Here is a 17,973-nt window from a genome sequence, read left to right on the forward strand (position 1 = left end):
GTAGATTTAAGATCTCTTCCAGATCGAAAGGTGACTATAGAGGATAATGTAGCGATTACACTCACTGACCTTCACCCTTCATAGTGGCATCGGTCAAGCATCTAAATAAATTAGGTGGCAATTAGGGGATCGAGTCTCCCCAGGCCTCAAGAACAAGTATGAATGCCTAAAATCCTTTGTGCCTGAAATTTTATGGGAAAACACAAACAACAACCTGTGCAAAAAGTTGTCTACTGCCCAGTCATAGGATTTCACCCAAGATTTCAAAGCTCAACATTATCAGCATTGAAAGATGTCGGCTTGTGAATCGAACTCAGGCTATTGTGGCTGGAGAGGTTTCTGTTCTCGATACAAATTATTTGTAGAAGAAGAAAGGGCTAGAGATGGAGTCTGCAACCCTATGGAATTGGTACTTGGATTGGCTTTATCAGTACAAGGAGCTCAAATTGTATATCGATGTCAGCCAAATGGGGTTTACGGATGAATTCATGGAGGTATTGGAACCCAAGTTTCAAAACATTTTTAAGGCCTTGGAAGAGATTGAGGCTGGTTCGATTGCCAATCCGGATGAGTGCCACATGGTCAAGCATTATTGGCTTAGTATGTCTAGTATTGTTCCCAATTGTAATTTGTGGTAGCAGATTGATAGAACACTTGTCACTATTTGCAAATTTATTGACAATGTAGTCATCTTCAAGGATGGCCTCTTTTCTCAAAGCATCGCCTAATTCTTGTTGCTAGCTTCCCAGTGTGAATTCACTTTGAATTTGGTTTTGGAAGAGTTGCAAAAGGATTTGTGGGCAGTACAGATGGATGCAAGAGTTGCATGTTGCACTGACACTACTCTTAGTGTGGCCGCGGGATTGGTTGGGTCTTGTGTGCTTGGCACTACTACCAGAATTATGCTTTTCATTGGCAGTCACTCTACCCAAGGTTCAGGCATTGACGAATCTCTATTCAAGGAAGGAAGATTGCTTGCATTTCTTCATAGAGGAAGAATCAACATTCAGAGGGAGTCTGACATATCGTCATAAGTAACCTTGGATGAAGGGGTCAGAAGGTTGATATTTTCTTAAGAGGGAGCTTGTTTTTCAGCTTTAAAGGGAGCCTAACATTTCATCTTCAGAGGGAGCCTAACATTTCAACTTCAGAGGGAGCCACGTCATAATGAAGATTTGGTTAATGCATTTTTCTTTGTGATGGAGAAATTTAAGGTGAAAGCCCTTGTTAATGAGTTCTTCTCTGAGAGAGAGAAGTTAGAGGTGCAATCCCTTGTTAATGGTTTCTTCTCTATGAGAGAGAAGTTTTAGGTACAATCTCTTTTAATGAGTTCTTCTCTAAGAGAGACAAGTTTAAAGTGAAATCCCTTGTTAATGAGTTCTTCCCTGTGAGGAGAAGTTTGAGGTTCAATCCCTTGTTAATGCATTCTTCTCTGGGAGAAGTTTGAGGTGAAATTCCTCAATCCACCGTGTACAAGTAGGTATGGTGGATCCACCCTCTGTAAGTAGGCAAGGTAGAGATGCATTCTTCTCTATGAAAGAAGTTTGACGTTTCAACCCTTGTTATGCATTCTTATCTATGAGAGAAGTTTGAGGTATCAACCCTTGTTATGCATTCTTCGCTATAAGAGAAGTTTGAGGTATCAGCCCTTGTTGTGCATTCTTCTCTATGAGAGAAGTTTGAGGTTTCAGCCCTTAGTATGCATTCTTCTCTATGAGTGAATTTTGAGGTATCAACCCTTGTTGTGAATTCTTCTCTATGAGAGAAGTTTGAGGTCTCAACCCTTGTTATGTATTCCTCTTTGTGAGAGAAGTTTGAGGTATCAACCCTTGTTGTGCATTCTTCTCTATGAGAGAAGTTTGAGGTTTCATCCCTTGTTATGCATTCTTCTCTGTGAGAGAAGTTTGAGGTATCGGCCCTTGTTGTGTATTCTTCTCTGTGAGAGAAGTTTGAGGTTCCAACCTTTGTTATGCATTCTTCTCTGTGAGAGAAGGTTGAGGTATTAGCCCTTGTTGTGCATTCTTCTCTGTGAGAGAAGTTTGAGGTTCCAACCCTTGTTCCACCCTCTGCGAGTAGGTATGGTGGATGTCATGTGAGATACTCCATGAATTAGCATTTGTGTGTATTCACCCTTGGAGAGTAGTCATTGTGGTCAAACATCACGATTAGGTGATATACTATCTCAATGAGGTGATAAGCTTCTTTCATTCACATGAGTGTAGTCATTATGTTAGTCATCACGATGAGGTGGTGTGACTTGTAGAGATTAAGAAGGATTCCTCCCTAGTTAAGAGGGATTATTGATGATATAGTGTTGGTAGAAATCCTACAGGCCAACTCAGCAAGATCAAATGTGTGAATGGACTATTGGCCTTACACATTTAATGAATCTATAACTTATACTAATCCTTTAATATCTTTATTAAGTCACATATGCATTATCAGGTTTAATGATTAAACATACATTATCGAGTTTGACTTATCGGATTTGTTTCGAAGGGGCTGACTTTTGGTTAAAGTCTGCCACCCCTCATTTGAAGGCATGTGATGCTTCACGAAAGTCGTGCCTCCTTGATGAGAGCCGAATCTTGGATATCTCATTTCAACGTATATATATGGTCATGGTCTTCCCTCTTTGGAATAGAGATAAGACAACAAGTTCGATCATAATCAGGTAGATCAAATTCATGTACAAGAAGATCAATTGATAGTGAGAAATTTATGTAGCGTTCTTGAGGGTGAAAATAAGAGCTTATCGTCTATGGTTGGGAAGGCAACAGATCTAATGTTTTCCTGTGGTTAACGAGTACTATCTTAAAATCAATACCTTGTAGATCCAATGTATCCCAAACCCCAATTTTTAGGATTTTATGTAAGCGGTATGGGCTCAAAGATGCCTTGTGCATGTGCCCCCAAGCCTATGGTTCCGTCATAACCATGGCATTTTAACATTTTGAAAGCAAGACCATATCATTATAAGGGGAGTTGGATATTTGTAGTATCACTTTATTCTCTATACAACCATCCATTTTGTTGTCCTCGATTTCAGTGCGGCTAAAATCATAAAATTCAATTTTCTGAGGATGATAATTGTCAAAAAAGATAATTCCTAGTGTTGGATGTAGTCCTTTGCAAATGTCAAATCCCTCTCAAGAAAAATCAGAGCCTTCCTCAAGTCAATTGGAATCCTCACCAAGCAAACCATCAGCAAAAAAGATGAAGTACAAGTATGATAAATACTTGAATATGTATCCAGAAAGCTCAGTTGAATCCAATATCAAGGAGATAAAGGATACATAAATTGGTCATTTCAATATTCATGAGTTTATTGATCGAGTTGAGAAAGCTCCTTCATGCTTGAAAAACTTGATCAAATCAGAGCTGCACAAATATGCTTCCTTCCCATTCGCAACTCATGATCTGGACTTTGTACTTGCAGTGGCGGATCATTTTGATCCAAATACAAGACAAGTAAAATATGTCGATCAAAATGTGGTTATGGCATTAGACAGTGTTTTCTTTAATAGTGTATTCAAGAGCTCTCCAGTCAAGGAAGTGGCTGACATTACTCAAGAAAGTGCTCAAGAATATTTTGAGAAAAATGAGGTAAAGTGTAAGAAAGTAATTAATACAGTTTTTCTCTCTACTACTAGAAATTCCACCACTTCAAGATGGCCAAAATATTTCCATAGAAGTGACTTCAATGAGGAATATAATGATATTGTTACCATGCTCGCATGGATAAAGGGTCTGAAAGATTCTGACTATTTTCAAAGCTGGATGTGTTATTATATGAATATAATTAGGAAAGGAGCTACCAAGATAGATTGGGGTGAGCATATTAGTGACACACTCTATGCACAATTGAAGGAGGTTAAAATAACACTGAAATTCTATATGACCTCATACCTTGTATATGAAGCCGCCTCCATGAGGAAATATCCAGGTTTATGTACAAAAGGTGACAAGAGGTTAGTACATGTCTGGAATTGTTATGATCAACTCATGATCAATAATCAAGTGAGTCATTTCAAAATAGTCAATGATGCTTTCTTTGTTGTATGCAACTGTATGTTTGATAAAGACTTGTAGAAGAAGAGACTATCAAAGGCAACATATAGCAAGCTTTCTAATTTTGGATGTGCCTTTCTTCAGTTCCCTACATTCACTTACATCTGGATAGGATGTTTCTAAAGATAACCTTTCATTTTGCAAAGATATCCATTTGACAAAATTATACTCATGGAACTATGTTGACAATTGATTTATGTGCATGAAAAGTAGTCACAAGCTCATAAGACTGGCTTAAAGTTCTTGGAATCTATTGGTTTTGGTATTTTGGATATGTTGATATGGTTTTTTGATTGATGTCAATGCCTATCATCACTTGTCAACACTTATCAACACTTGGAGATCTTTGATTATGTTCACCGGTAAGTCAGAGACTTATGCACAGTCACTAGTGTTTGGTTCACCAACAGATTATATTATTCACCAGCACTTGGAATGACTTGGAGACTACTTGGTTATGTCAAAGACATTATTTGTTCACTTGGTTTTGGTGATTTGGTTATTTGTTTATTCAGGTTTGCATATTTGTTGTTATCGGCAAATAGGTCCAGGTTATGCACCGACAGGGATATCTATTCCAGATCAATATGTCATGTTATGGAGATGATTTATTATTATTATAAATGCATTGAGATGACATTATGCATAAGATATTGATTTATTTGTAATTGATTTTATTGTAATATATTTTAGTGAGCCAACATATTCAATTGGTCTTAGGTTATGGTATAAATGTAAGATCTCATTTGTGAGATTGATAAGCAATTGGAAAAAGAATTGTAATAAGATATATGCAAAAATAAGCAGAGCTATACACGCAGACATCATTTGAAGGCTAAAGGAAGGTTTTTGTGAAGGCAATCAGAACTAAACCGGTAGTGAATCTAGCATATGTAGATGCTATTTTATGCAGTACATTATCATTGGATTTAATCATCCAATTGTAGTCAGTGTGACTCTCATTTTGTGTTTGAGCAGCGACCTCTAGGTTGCTGGCCTTTCTACATGTGCAGAATCCATATTGTACACACATACTATCTGCAGTAGTATCATTTGATTGTGGCTAAGGTTTCCCAGCGTGGGTTTTCCCTTTACAGGGTTTCCACGTACAAATATTTGTGTTATGTGTTGTGGATGTTGTTGTCTTTCTATTTCATACATTAATCTTTACCGATACTGCAATTAACTGATAAATCTTTCTACCAGCATAAATTTTGGTTTACCGGTCTTAAGCATTAAGTTTTGGTTAAGTTAATTTTGGTTGAATTTATTGGAAAAACGATTCACCCCCCCCCGTCCCTCTCAGTTGTCTTCGGGACCTATCAGTTGGTATCAAATCCACAGCTGGTATTAGAGCCTATTCCTCTTTTTGCAGAAGTTTAACAACTCGAGGAGATCCAATGTCTTCTAACTATTTCAGGAAGGACAATCCAAAACTTGATGGAACTTGTTGGCATTATGTGAACCGGTATGAGGACATAATGATATTGTATGTTGTCATTGATGTCAATATGTGATATGAAGTGAATCGACATAGGTGACAAAAGGGAACTAGCATATGTGAGAACCGATATATATGCCAAAGTGAAGCCATATATTTGTTCATGGTGAACCGGCATGTTGTTATGGGAACTGGTATATGGAACCCTTGTGTGACTACCAGTTGGTAGTGTTAGGGTTTCTAGTTGAAGTGCCTCAAGCCTGTGTGACTTAATCAGTGATCTTTGTGTGATGAGTTAACATGGTAACGAAGAACAGATCATGTTGCCACGTAAGTCTTGTGCATGTGAAGGATCTTGCATGAAGAAGACTATCCCTATCTACCTCGGGAATGTGCGAAGTTTGTAAATGGTGATAACACGTGATGGGTTATCAACCGCCATGAAATCAGTGGAAAATGGATGATGGAGAAAGTCTTGAGATTGGATCAAGAAATGTTGCATTTAATGCAATATGCTCAATGGTCAGGATTGAATCGTTTGAATTGCTTAACCTAACAGGTTTAGGGTTTAGGGTTTATGCTTCCGACCTGTCTGTTTCCTATAAGGTCGATATTGTGTTTCTTTCTAAAGTTGTTGGCAAAAGTTGTTTGTGTGTATCCAAGAGAAAGGATACGTGATTCTTACCAAACCAGAGGAGAGAAGTGATACCTATAGAGTGTAAGTGCAAAAGGTGAAGAGGAGCTTAAGCAGATCTGCATTGGCATTGAGTGCTATCATCAGATCATTGATATACCTATTGATCTTTAACCACTTCAACAGTTGTGAAATCCCTTAACAAGGTAGCCTTAACTGGCTTGTTGTAAATCCCTTAACAAGGTAACTCAAAGCTATTGAGTTAGTGAAATCCTTTAGCTATTGAGTTCTTGAAATCCTCTAACAAGGTAACCTTTAACAAGGTTTAACCCTTAACCAGGTATTCTAGCCATCCCTTAATCAGGTGATCCCTAACAGGATCAGTTCCTAGTAGAACCTATTATAATGTCTCTAACCGGACAAGGCTCCTAACAAAGTGGAATTCTAAAGAGTTCAAAAATAGCTTGTGGGTATTCATCCCCACTGTGGTTTTTTCCAATTAGGTGTCCACATGAAAAATATGTGTGTCATGTGTGATGCTTTTATCTTGTGATGCTTTGTTATTGTCTGTCAAGCATGTGATGGTTCTATGTTTTATGCTTGTCAATAAAACATGTTGAACTAGTTGTTATTATGTTTTGATGATAGATTACCTGTTCATGCATAAGGGTGAAATGGTAGTGTAGTTTTGAGTTAAGTGGAAAGCTAAGTGATTAATCGGTTAATGCTTGTTTCAGTCACTCTTAGCTTTACCGGTTACACTCTGTTTCAAACCGGTATCACTGTTTACCAGTAATTTGGAGTGTCTGTTGTCAAACTATTTTAAGACTGAGGTTTTTGTTTGTACTGATTCACCCCTCCCCTCTCAGTACCAGTTTGGTACTATTCGTTCATCATTGAGTTATCAGAACTAACTATGGCATATGGAAGATCGGGATGGAGACACATTTGAATTGCATTGAAAAGGACATATGGGATGTAACAAAGAATGGCTATATTGCTCCTACTCAAGGCCAACCTAATCCACCTAACTTGGCTAAAGATGAGGAAAATGATTGCAAAGCAAGAGAAGCACTTTTAAGCATATTATCATATCAGTAAGTCATGGGATTGTTAGACAGATCTACTACTAAAGATATTTGGAACAAACTAGAAACATTGAATAAAGGAGATTCCACAGTCAAAATTACAAAACTTGAATGCTTTCGGGTCAGGTATGATTGTCTAAAAAATGGAAGAATAAGAAAGAATTTTTGCTTTTATGGAAAGAGTAAATGAAATTGTTTTGGGTATACAATGTTGTGGAGGAACCTTAAGTGAAGATGAGATTGTTTCTAAAGTTTTAAGAGCTTTGCCACCGACATATAAAATGAAATTTACTACTATAAATGAATTGAGAACAATACTTAATGCATCAGTATCTAGAGACACCTAGGTTGGAAAACTTTCAGCTTTTAAACTTGAGGAATCTAGTCCTGTTACTACTATTAAGACAGGTCTATCTTTCAAGGCATCATCATCAACTATAGCATCATCATCATCATCATCATTTGATAAATCTGATTGGAAAGACTTCTATGCAAGAGAACTTGAAGAAAGAAGGAGAGAAAAATGAAGAACTTGAACAACTTGAAGCACTATTTGTAAGGAAAATTCCTAAAGGTCCAATTGGAAGTAAGTATGAAGGTAAAGCACACTTTAAATGTTTTAACTATAATAAGATTGGTCATATGGATTCTAGATGTCCTAGTAGACATGCAAGATTAAGAGAAGAAGCTAAAAGAACATATAAGCCTAACTCTGATTATCAAAAATATAAATTTAAGAAGAATAGAGACAAATCTTGTTATTATGTTGATGAAGGAGTTACTGATGATTCTGATGAGGATTCGACAAACAATGGATGGGCTTATGTTGCTATAATAGAAGATCAACCGACACCTACTGTTCAACCGATAGAGCCCTAGCAGCTAAAGTTGAAGATAAGGATGAATGGATTATTGATTCAGGATGTTCACATCATATGATTGGTGATAAGAGTAAATTATTAACCTTTCAGGATTACAATGGAGGTCTAGTATGATTTGGAGATGATAAAGCTTGTTTGATCAAAGGAAAGGGAACTATATCTTTTGATGGTAAGCACAATACTGATAATGTTTACTATGTTGAAGGTTTGAAGCATAATCTTTTGAGTGTTGGTCAATAAGTTGAGAAAGGATTTTAGTTACAATTCAAGAATGGTAAATGCAAAATCTTAAATAGAACTAGTTTGGAAATTGCAACCGATAATTAGACTAGAGGTAATATCTTTCATTTAAACAACAATGAGAAAGCATGTTTGATTGCACATATTGATGAAATTTGGTTATGGCATAAGAGACTTTGTCATGTAAATTTTGATTGCATTGTGAAAATAAGTACAACTAAGGCAGTAAGAGATTTACCTAAGATTGTTAAACCTCACAATCCGGTATGTAAGGAATGTCAATTTGGAAAGCAAGTTAGAGCAACTTTCAAGAGTATTCCAAAGAAGTCTAACAATGTTCTTGATTTAATTCATACTGATTTATGTGGTCCAGCAAGAACTAGAAGTATACAAGGAGATAGGTATTTTATGCTAATCATTGATGACTATTCTAGAATGTGTTGGGTTACTTTTCTCAGGGAAAATTCTGAAGCATTTGGGAAATTCAAACTATTCAAGGTGATGGTAGAAAATGAAACCAGCAAGAAAATTAAATGTTTGAGATCAGATCAAGGAGGTGAATTCACATCTAAGGAATTTAATACATTTTGTGAAGTGAATGGGATCAAAAGATAGTTATGAGCACCCTAGACATCCCACCAGAATGGAGTTGTGGAAAGGGAAAACAGAACTATCTTGGATGCAGCAAGAAGTATGATATCAGAAGAAAATCTACCTCATACATACTGGAGAGAAGCAGTCAATACAACAGTTTATACATTCAATAGAGTTCACATCAGAGGAGAAACCAATAAGACCCCACATGAACTATGGTTTGGTAATACTCCTACTCTTAAATATTTCAGAATATTTGGAAGTAAATGTTATATTAGAAGAGATGAGTATATTGGCAAATTTGATCCTAGAAGTGATGAAGGAATATTTATTGGTTATTCATCTAAGAGCAAGGAATATAGATGTTTTAACAAGAGATTGCAGAAAATTGTTGAGAGTGCAAATGTGAAGATTGATGAACAGTTTAGAGGAAATTCAAGGTACACAGACTCTGAACCGGCAATAGAGATGATCACAAATAAACCTACTATGAATGCACCAGTACATAATGGTGATCCAATTACACCAACATCATCTGAGGATTCAATAGTCACTGAAGAACAACATCAAGTAAAAACACCTTGGTATGTAAGATTGAATCATTCTGAAGATTAGATAATTGGAAACAAATTTCAAGGAGTTATGACTAGAGGAAGATTGGAAAACGAAGAGGTATGCCTTATTTCTCAAATTGAACCTACATCAATTAATGAGGCATGTGAAGATAAATTTTGGATTAAAGCTATGGAAGATGAATTGGAACAAATTGAAAGGAAAAACACTTGGTCATTAGTTCCCTGGCCTAAAGATAAAAATGTAATTGGAACTAAATGGGTTTTTAGAAATAAACTTAATGAAGATGGTAAGGTAATCAGAAACAAAGAAAGATTAGTGTGTAAGGGATATTCACAGAAAGAAGTAATTGATTACAATGAAACCTTTGCACCGGTAGCTAGAATTGAGGTAGACATACTTTTATTGGCTTTTGCAGCACACAAAAACTACAAAGTATATCAAATGGATGTTAAATGTGCATTTCTAAATGGATATCTTGAAGAAGAAGTTTATATTGAACAACCTGATGGATTTTATTTGACAAATAACAAAGACATGGTTTGCAGGTTAAGGAAAGCTTTATATGGATCGAAACAAGCTCCTAGAGCTTGGTATGCTAGATTGGACAAATATATTTTGAAGCTTGGATACACTAAAGGTAATGCTAACAATAATCTATACTACAAAGTGACTAATGATGACATCTTGGTTATTGAATTTTTTGTTGATGATATAATCTTTGGAGGAGAAGATGGATTGTATAAAGACTTTTCTAACAAAATGCAGCAAGAATTTGAAATGTCTATGATTGGAGAGATAAAATTATTTTTAGGATTGCAGATTTCACAAACTGATAAAGGTATATTCCTATGTCAATCTAAGTAATTTAAAGAATTACTAAAGAAATTTGGCATGGAAAACTGTAAACCGGTAAGCACACCTATGACTAAAACTGATAAATTATCTTTGAAGGATGAATCAACACTTGTTAATCTGACTAGATACAAGTCTATGATAGGAGGTTTACTATATTTGACACAAACAAGACTTGATATTATGAATGCAGTATGAATTGTTTCATGATTTCAGAGTAATCATGAATCAGCAGTGAAAAGGATTTTCCGGTACCTACAAGGCACTACAAATCTTGGTTTATGGTATCCTGAGATGAAAATTTTGACTTATGTGCATACACATATGCTAATTGGGCAGGAGATGTGGATGATAGAAAAAGCACCATCGACGGAGCATTTTTTTCTTGGTAGCAAACTAATTTCATGGTTGAGCAAGAAATAGAGTTGTACAAGTCTATCAACAACAAAATCAGAATATGTTGCAGCAGCAACTAATTGTACACAAGTATTATGGATCAAACAAATGTTGAAGGACATAAAGGTAAAATACAAGGAACCTATAACTATTTATTGTGATAATATGGCAGCAATTGATATATCAAAGAACCCCTTATTTCACTCTAAGACAAAACATGTTTCTATCAAATTCAATTTTCTAAAATAGAAAGTTGAAGCAAAAGAAGTGAAATTGGTTTATGTGAATACTAAAGAGAAGATTGCAGATATTTTTACAAAGCCTTTGCCCAAGGAAACTTTTGAATATCTCAGAGAGAAACTTGGAGTCCTACCTCCATTGGTAGAGACTTATACAGTTGATGTTTGTCATCAATTGGCAAAATTAACAGAGAAATCTTTTATTTTGGCTTTGATGAGGAGAGCTACTTCTCAGGGGGAGTAGTTGGTATATTGAATGAGTTGGTATTTTGTATTTAATTTGGTTTTTGTAATTCTTTGGCATTTGATATCAAAGGGGGAGAGATTGATATGGAAAAACACATTATCCCTTGGGGGAGAGATTGTTACTTTGGGGAGAGATTGTTGGAGAGATTGATTACTCTTTGTATCTGTATTTTCATTTTTGGTTTATGATCTCTTGGGAGATTGTTGGTTTTTGGTTTTTGGCATTTCTATTTTGGCACTTTGATGGTTTTTCCATCTTGTGTTGCCATCAATGCCAAAGGGGGAGATTATTGGTATTTTGGATATGTTGATATGGTTTTGTCATTAATGTCAACACCTATCATCACTTGTCAACACTTATCAGCACTTGGAGATCTTTGATTATGTCCACTGACAAGTCAGAGACTTATGCACAGTCACCAATATTTGGTTCACCGATAGATTATATTGTTCACAAGCACTTGGAATGACTTGGAGACTACGTGGTTATGTCGAAGACATTATTTGATCACTTGGTTTTGGCAATTTGGTTATTTGTTTATTTGGGTTTGCATGTTTTTTGTTTATGACAAATAGGTCCAAGTTATGCACCAACAAGCATATCTATTCCATATCAGCACGACACGTTATGGAGATGGTTTATTATTATTGTAAATGCATTGAGTCAACATCATGCATCGGATATTGATTTATTTGTAATTGATTTTATTATAATATCTTTTAGTGATCCGACCTATTCAATTGGTTTTAGGTTATGGTATAAATGTAAGATCTCATTTGTGAGATTGATAAGTGATTGGAAAAAGAATTGTAATAAGGTATATGCAAAAATAAGCAGAGCTATACACGTAGACATCATTTGAAGGTTGAAGGAAGGTTTTTATGAAGGCAATCAAAACTAAACTGGTACTGAATCTAGCATATGAAGATGTTATTTTATGCAGTACATTATCATTGGATTTAACCATCCAATTGTAGTCAGTGTTTCTCTCATTTTGTGTTTGAGCAGTGACCTCTAGGAAGCTGGCCTTTCTGCATGTGCAGAATCCATATTGTACACACATACTATCTGCAGTAGTATCATTTGATTGTGGGTAAGGCTTCCCACCATGGTTTTTCCCCTTACAGGGTTTCCACGTACAAATATTTGTGTTATGTGTTGTGGATGTTGTTGTCTTTCTGTTTCATACATTAATCTTTACTGGTACTACAATTAATTGATAAAATTGTCTACCGACATAAAGTTTGGTTTACCAGTCTTAAGCATTAAGTTTTGGTTGAATTTATTAGACAACTGATTCACCCCCCCCCCCCCCCTCCCCTCTTAGTTGTCTCCGGGAACTAACAATTGGTTGGTATTCAGTTATGACTAATCCCAAGGCGAAGAACATGGAAGAGGAAATGCAATGGAATACCATGAGGAGGTTCAAAGCTCAAAATAATTTTGATTTTTGTGGCATGAAAAATAAGCTCAAAAGAAACTAAACTCATGTATAAAGGTTTGAAACATATTGGAAGATTGTCGAGATAAAGAAGACATAAGGAAAATGGATTTCAGTCACCTTACATTGGAGTAGATTGAAAATATGGATTTGGCCAAAACCCCGATGACCATGGAGGATATTGATGACATAGTAGACCCAATCTATTATGAAAAAAAAATTGTTGATTCTACACTCCCACCTGTACAATGGTCAAAGAAGGAGAGTAAATCTATTACTCAAAGAGTCACCACTATTTTGGTGAATACCAATGCATGGCTACTAAAGAAGAAGATCAGAATGAAACAACTTACTTCTAGTTTCAGTGATGATGACAACATTGATGGTCTAGTTGGTAAAACAGATACAACTGAAACAAGGACCAAAAGTAAAGTGGATCTGCAAGAACCCCTCAGTCCCTTCAACTCAATTAAGGGAAAAGGATCTAAAATCAAATTCACAATCAAAGGGTCTAAAAAAAGCAAGTCTTCTTCAACAGTGCCAGAGACAACAATAAAGGAGCTAGAGCAACAGTTTATTAAGGAAACTGAGAAGGAAAAAGAACCAAAAGAAGGGGAAATTCCTCAAAAATAGGAAGCACAACATGGAGAACCAACACATGAAGGAGAGAGTAATACTCCCACCACCTCAAAGGTATCAACTCATTCAGGGGTTGTTATTCATTCTATTGAATCTGACTCAGATAAAGAAGATGAGGAATTTGATGATGAAAAGTTAAATATGGAAATGCAACAATCAGAGTTTGTTCAATAATATTTCACACTATCCAATTTTTCTAGTTTGGAAGATATTCCTTCAACCACTATTGAATCCTCAATGTTGGATTTTACTGAAACTATTGAGCCAGCACTTGCAGAACAACATATGGTTAATTTACCTTCTACAACGAACGTAGTACAAGTTCCACCCCTTGTAAGTACTAAGATCGTTACTAGTTCACCTTCCACTCTTCCATCTATATTTGTTACAAACTATCAATAGAAACTATTGTTGTTACATCAGCTGGCATATCACTGGACACTTCAGCCTTGATACAAGTAATTACATCTACAACTATTGCAACTTCAAGTTAGAGTTCTCCTCAAATAATAGTTGATACTCAGTAGGAGACCACAAATCCATTCACTAACATAGAGTTACCACCATGGATGGATGTAGTAGCACCCAAAAGAAAGAAATGGGTAATTTCACCAGATGAATTTGATTTTGAACAATCAGCTCTACCAAAATCTAAAGGTACTAAAAAGTGAAAGACTATTTCCCGGGTACTAGTGGATCTGACTACCAAAAGGAAATATGCTTAGGTTATGCTGCCCTCTCTAGACAAGAATAAGGATGATATACAACCTGGGGATTATACTATACAGACTGCAAAGCTTGGAGTGGAGACACATGAAAGTGTTAAGTTAGATTTTGAGAGTGCTTTAAATTCTTTGATGCGAAGAGTTGATCAACAAAGAAATGAAAAGAATGAATTAAAGCATAAATGTGAGCAATTAACTAGTGTGCTTCTCAAGGTCACACAATCATCTCAGGAAATTCAACCAATTGTTTCTTTAATAGATGCTAAGGCTCTCAAGAAGGTGGAACAAGTGGGCATCAAAGGTCGTGTACTGGATGAGTGGATCACTTGATTGAAATCAGAAGGTTCTCATCTTCTAGATTCAATGATTAAGTTGTTGGTTGACTTTGAAGTTATCCAAAGTCAAATGCAAGGTGTTAAAACTTCCTTATCTCAAGAAATAGAAGATATTGAGAGAAGTGCAACCCTTTGGAATAAAATAAAGGATTTTAGAATTGACATCCTCATGGAAAATAAGGTAGTTATAACTAGAGAGACATATATCCAAATTTTGTCTTTAATGTCTAACAAGAAAGAAACAATAAAGTCAATGATTATGGAGCTGGATCAAGAAAAGAAGGAAGGAGATGATGAAATCGATCTTATTTTTGCTAGAATAGCTGATATTACTTGTTACTTGTATGATGACAATCAAAACCTTATGACCAGTGACGCCATCATACAATAATTTCTTTCCTCAATGGATCATTGTACAAAACAGGATTTCTCATTGAATGTGTTTGATAAATTGCTAGAAATACAAGTCAGCTTTGAAGTCCTTGCATCAATGTTGAAAGATGGAAAAAAGAAATACATAAAGGTTGAAGATGCAATTTCCTATGTTTGCATCATCACTGACTCTACCTGAATACTAGAAAAAGCTGAGATGGAATCCATTCTGGTTAAGTTCGATGAATTTTAGAAATCCAATGAGGAGGAGAAAGATGAATAAAGTGTCCCCTTTTTGACACTTTCTTTAAACGTAGTTGCATTGGTAGATGTTGTAAGTTTTCTCGCAGCTGCATATTTTCTTTCTATTGTAGTTGTAGTCAAGTCGGACTATGCAGTTGATTTAGTCAATTGTGCCCACATTTTTCTCCACTCTTTTCATATATAAGGAGAACCCTCATTTCTACATTTTTATCTTGAATATGTTAGCAAAACTCTGCCCAATTTTTATCTCAATTAAGACTTTGTACTTTTGATGTAAAAAAGTGGATTCAAGGAAATAAAGACAACAATTCGATAGTTTCCAAACTTTGTGGTGGACTAAATATTGTGATTGTGATTGGAATCATTCTTATGTTTGGTTCTCATAATCGTTCTTTGTGATCTTGAATGTTTTAATGAAATTGTTAAAGTTTATGAAAGAGCTTTCCAATTGTGCAAATAGGCTTTGTGTTGTTTACAGATTTGGGAAATTTTTCTGATGTTAAGTGATTAGTGGTAGGCTTTGTATTGCTTATATTTACTTGTAGTTTTAAGGATTGGGGAAGTACACTTGAAGACTTTGAGCTATAGATTGGATTGCTTACCATTTGTGATAATTATCTTAGTTAGAAATACATTCAAGAAAGACTTTGTGCTTCTTGATTGTAAGTTTTAGTATAATTTGTTGGATTAGTTTGTTCATTTCTTTAAGTATCAAAAGTGATAGAGAAATGTAACAAAATGGATGGAGAATACATAAACTCTAAAAGAAAGAGTTATATGCCTGAAACTTACCCACATATTTTAGTTTCTTGTTAACTAGAGGAGAAATTTCAAAGGGAACCTCCCCTTGATGAGAGGAGAGATTAATTTCTCAACATAGCTATGTGTGAATCATATATTTTGTCATTGGTACGCTAGAGACCAAATATTCACCCAACAGTTTTTTGGTGAATCTGCTGGGGAGCGACGTGCAACCGATTTCTTTTTGGGTTGCAGTTCACTTTTCATTGTAATATCCATATTGTTGATTTTATCAAATATTCTAATCTAGTTGATCAAAGTTATACTCGTGGACAACGATTAGCAGAAGTTTTTGATCCTACTTTTTATTTTTTGCAGCAACATAATTTTCCCTTTGTGACAGCTCCACGGACACATTCTTCTTTGCAGCGGACACGATGTTTTCCTCCTTCTGCACAGTGATCTCCCATACCAAGTGAGGTGTCAAGTTTGCAAGTCTCAGTTGTTCCACTTGCAAATCTTTTTGTAATACCACCATATAATCTTTTAAGGATGGTTTTTGTTGGCCCTTGGGGTACCACTTTTGGTCCATTGAGATTGAATGCACCTTTACATGAACTTCCCAAAGGCACACAAAAAAATTTGCCTATTTTTGGGAGATGGTTCTCAACATCCAGATGAACACATTCCTGCCTTGTATATTGCATGCAGGGTTCTCGGTGTTGAGCATGAAGATGTTTCAGTGAGATTGTTCATTGAAACTTTACATGGAGCCGCTACTGAGTGGTTGTATCATCTTCTAAACAATTGTATCACATATTGGGAAAGCCTTAGAATATTGTTTAAGGCAAGGTTTAAGTCTGCCGAAGATGATCATGCGATATTGGCACAATTAACCCAAATGAAAAAGGAACCTCAGGAACCCATGCATTAGTTTGTGGAAAAGTTTAATAGATTTCACAATCGCGTCCAGCTGCTTCACGACCCACCATTGGAAATTTGAAATGCTTATTTATCAACACTCAATTGCCAGAGGTGAGTTTTCTTTTGTGAAGGGATAATCCTACAGATTTGGCTATTGCGCAACAAATGGACATATTAGTTGAAGATGATCTTATCCTTGCTGGTAATATAAGGAGAGATCCTAACAAGGTTAGGAATAATCAAATTGTTGATTCATCTTTTTCTTTAATGAATTATGTGACCCCATGATACAAAAGCTAGCAAATGAGTTGTTAGCGCTTAAGAAGTAGATTTCCTCACAAGGAAATACTTCTTACCATGATGTCATTTTTATGCTCATCATTTTAGCCTCTCTTTTAACTAGGAATTAGTCTCTGATGTGTCTTTTGTATTTGAGCATAAAAATGATATATGAAAGCTTGAATGTATTTGAGCATAAGTATGATACTACAAACTTGGATGCTTGATTCTTAAAAATGGAGGAATGAGAGCTCTATTTATAGCAAAAATAGGGCAATGGATGGTCAGGATTGAAAGATTTGATCAAGGGTTGAGTTTGAAAGTTGGGGATCCATGTTTGCAATTTACACCAATGAAATGGTGACAAGTGTCAACATAGGGTTGGGTTGAGAGAAGGGGTTGGAGGCATTAAATGCCTAAGAAGACCTTATGGTTATCTAGAGATAAGGGTTAAGCTTAAGTTAGGCTTACCCATTGGATTAAGAGTTAATCCAAGGATAAACTCTTGTGCAAATGATTAAGAGATAATCATGGTCAAAGCATTAAAGGCTTGATGAGACCCTTGGGTTGGATGAAGGTTAAGTTAGGAAAAAAGTCTCTAACCATGTAAGAGGGTTGAATTAACCATTAATGGTTTGGGAGACTTTGGGGATATTAAGTGGTTGAAGATTTGAAGCCTTTAATGGTTATCAAAGACTTTAAGGTTTTGAGAAGTGACCTCCCCTTGCTTGGGGATGTGACAAAGTTTAGAAGATGGGTTAGGCTAATTAGAAGCGATTAGAAGAGTCTAGAAGGGATTAGAAATAGGTTTTAGAATGCAAGTGGGAGATGTAGGAAAATGCAAGTGGATGGAGGGATAATAGGATTTAATTGAAATAGAGTTAATTTAATTCAATTTGGTTGCAATTTGGGGAAATTAAATAAATTAGATTTATTCAATTTAGGATAACTATTTAATTAAATTTGAATTTAATTAAAAGTGGATAGGGGGGGT

At 35.7% G+C, this 17,973-nt stretch overlaps 1 protein-coding gene across 1 annotated transcript; it reads left to right on the forward strand.

The window, feature by feature from the left end:
* The first annotated feature begins 383 nt into the window (after window positions 1-383).
* LOC131859793 (uncharacterized) lies at window positions 384-14,394 on the forward strand. The gene is made up of 3 exons (XM_059213859.1): window positions 384-624; window positions 742-866; window positions 14,128-14,394. The coding sequence occupies exons 1-3, from the start codon at window positions 384-386 to the stop codon at window positions 14,392-14,394; spliced, it is 633 nt and encodes a 210-aa protein (XP_059069842.1).
* Window positions 14,395-17,973: the final 3,579 nt, after the last annotated feature.

This window comes from Cryptomeria japonica, chromosome 2 (genome assembly GCF_030272615.1).
Source record: "Cryptomeria japonica chromosome 2, Sugi_1.0, whole genome shotgun sequence".
In the NCBI taxonomy this organism is placed as follows: Eukaryota; Viridiplantae; Streptophyta; class Pinopsida; order Cupressales; family Cupressaceae; genus Cryptomeria; species Cryptomeria japonica.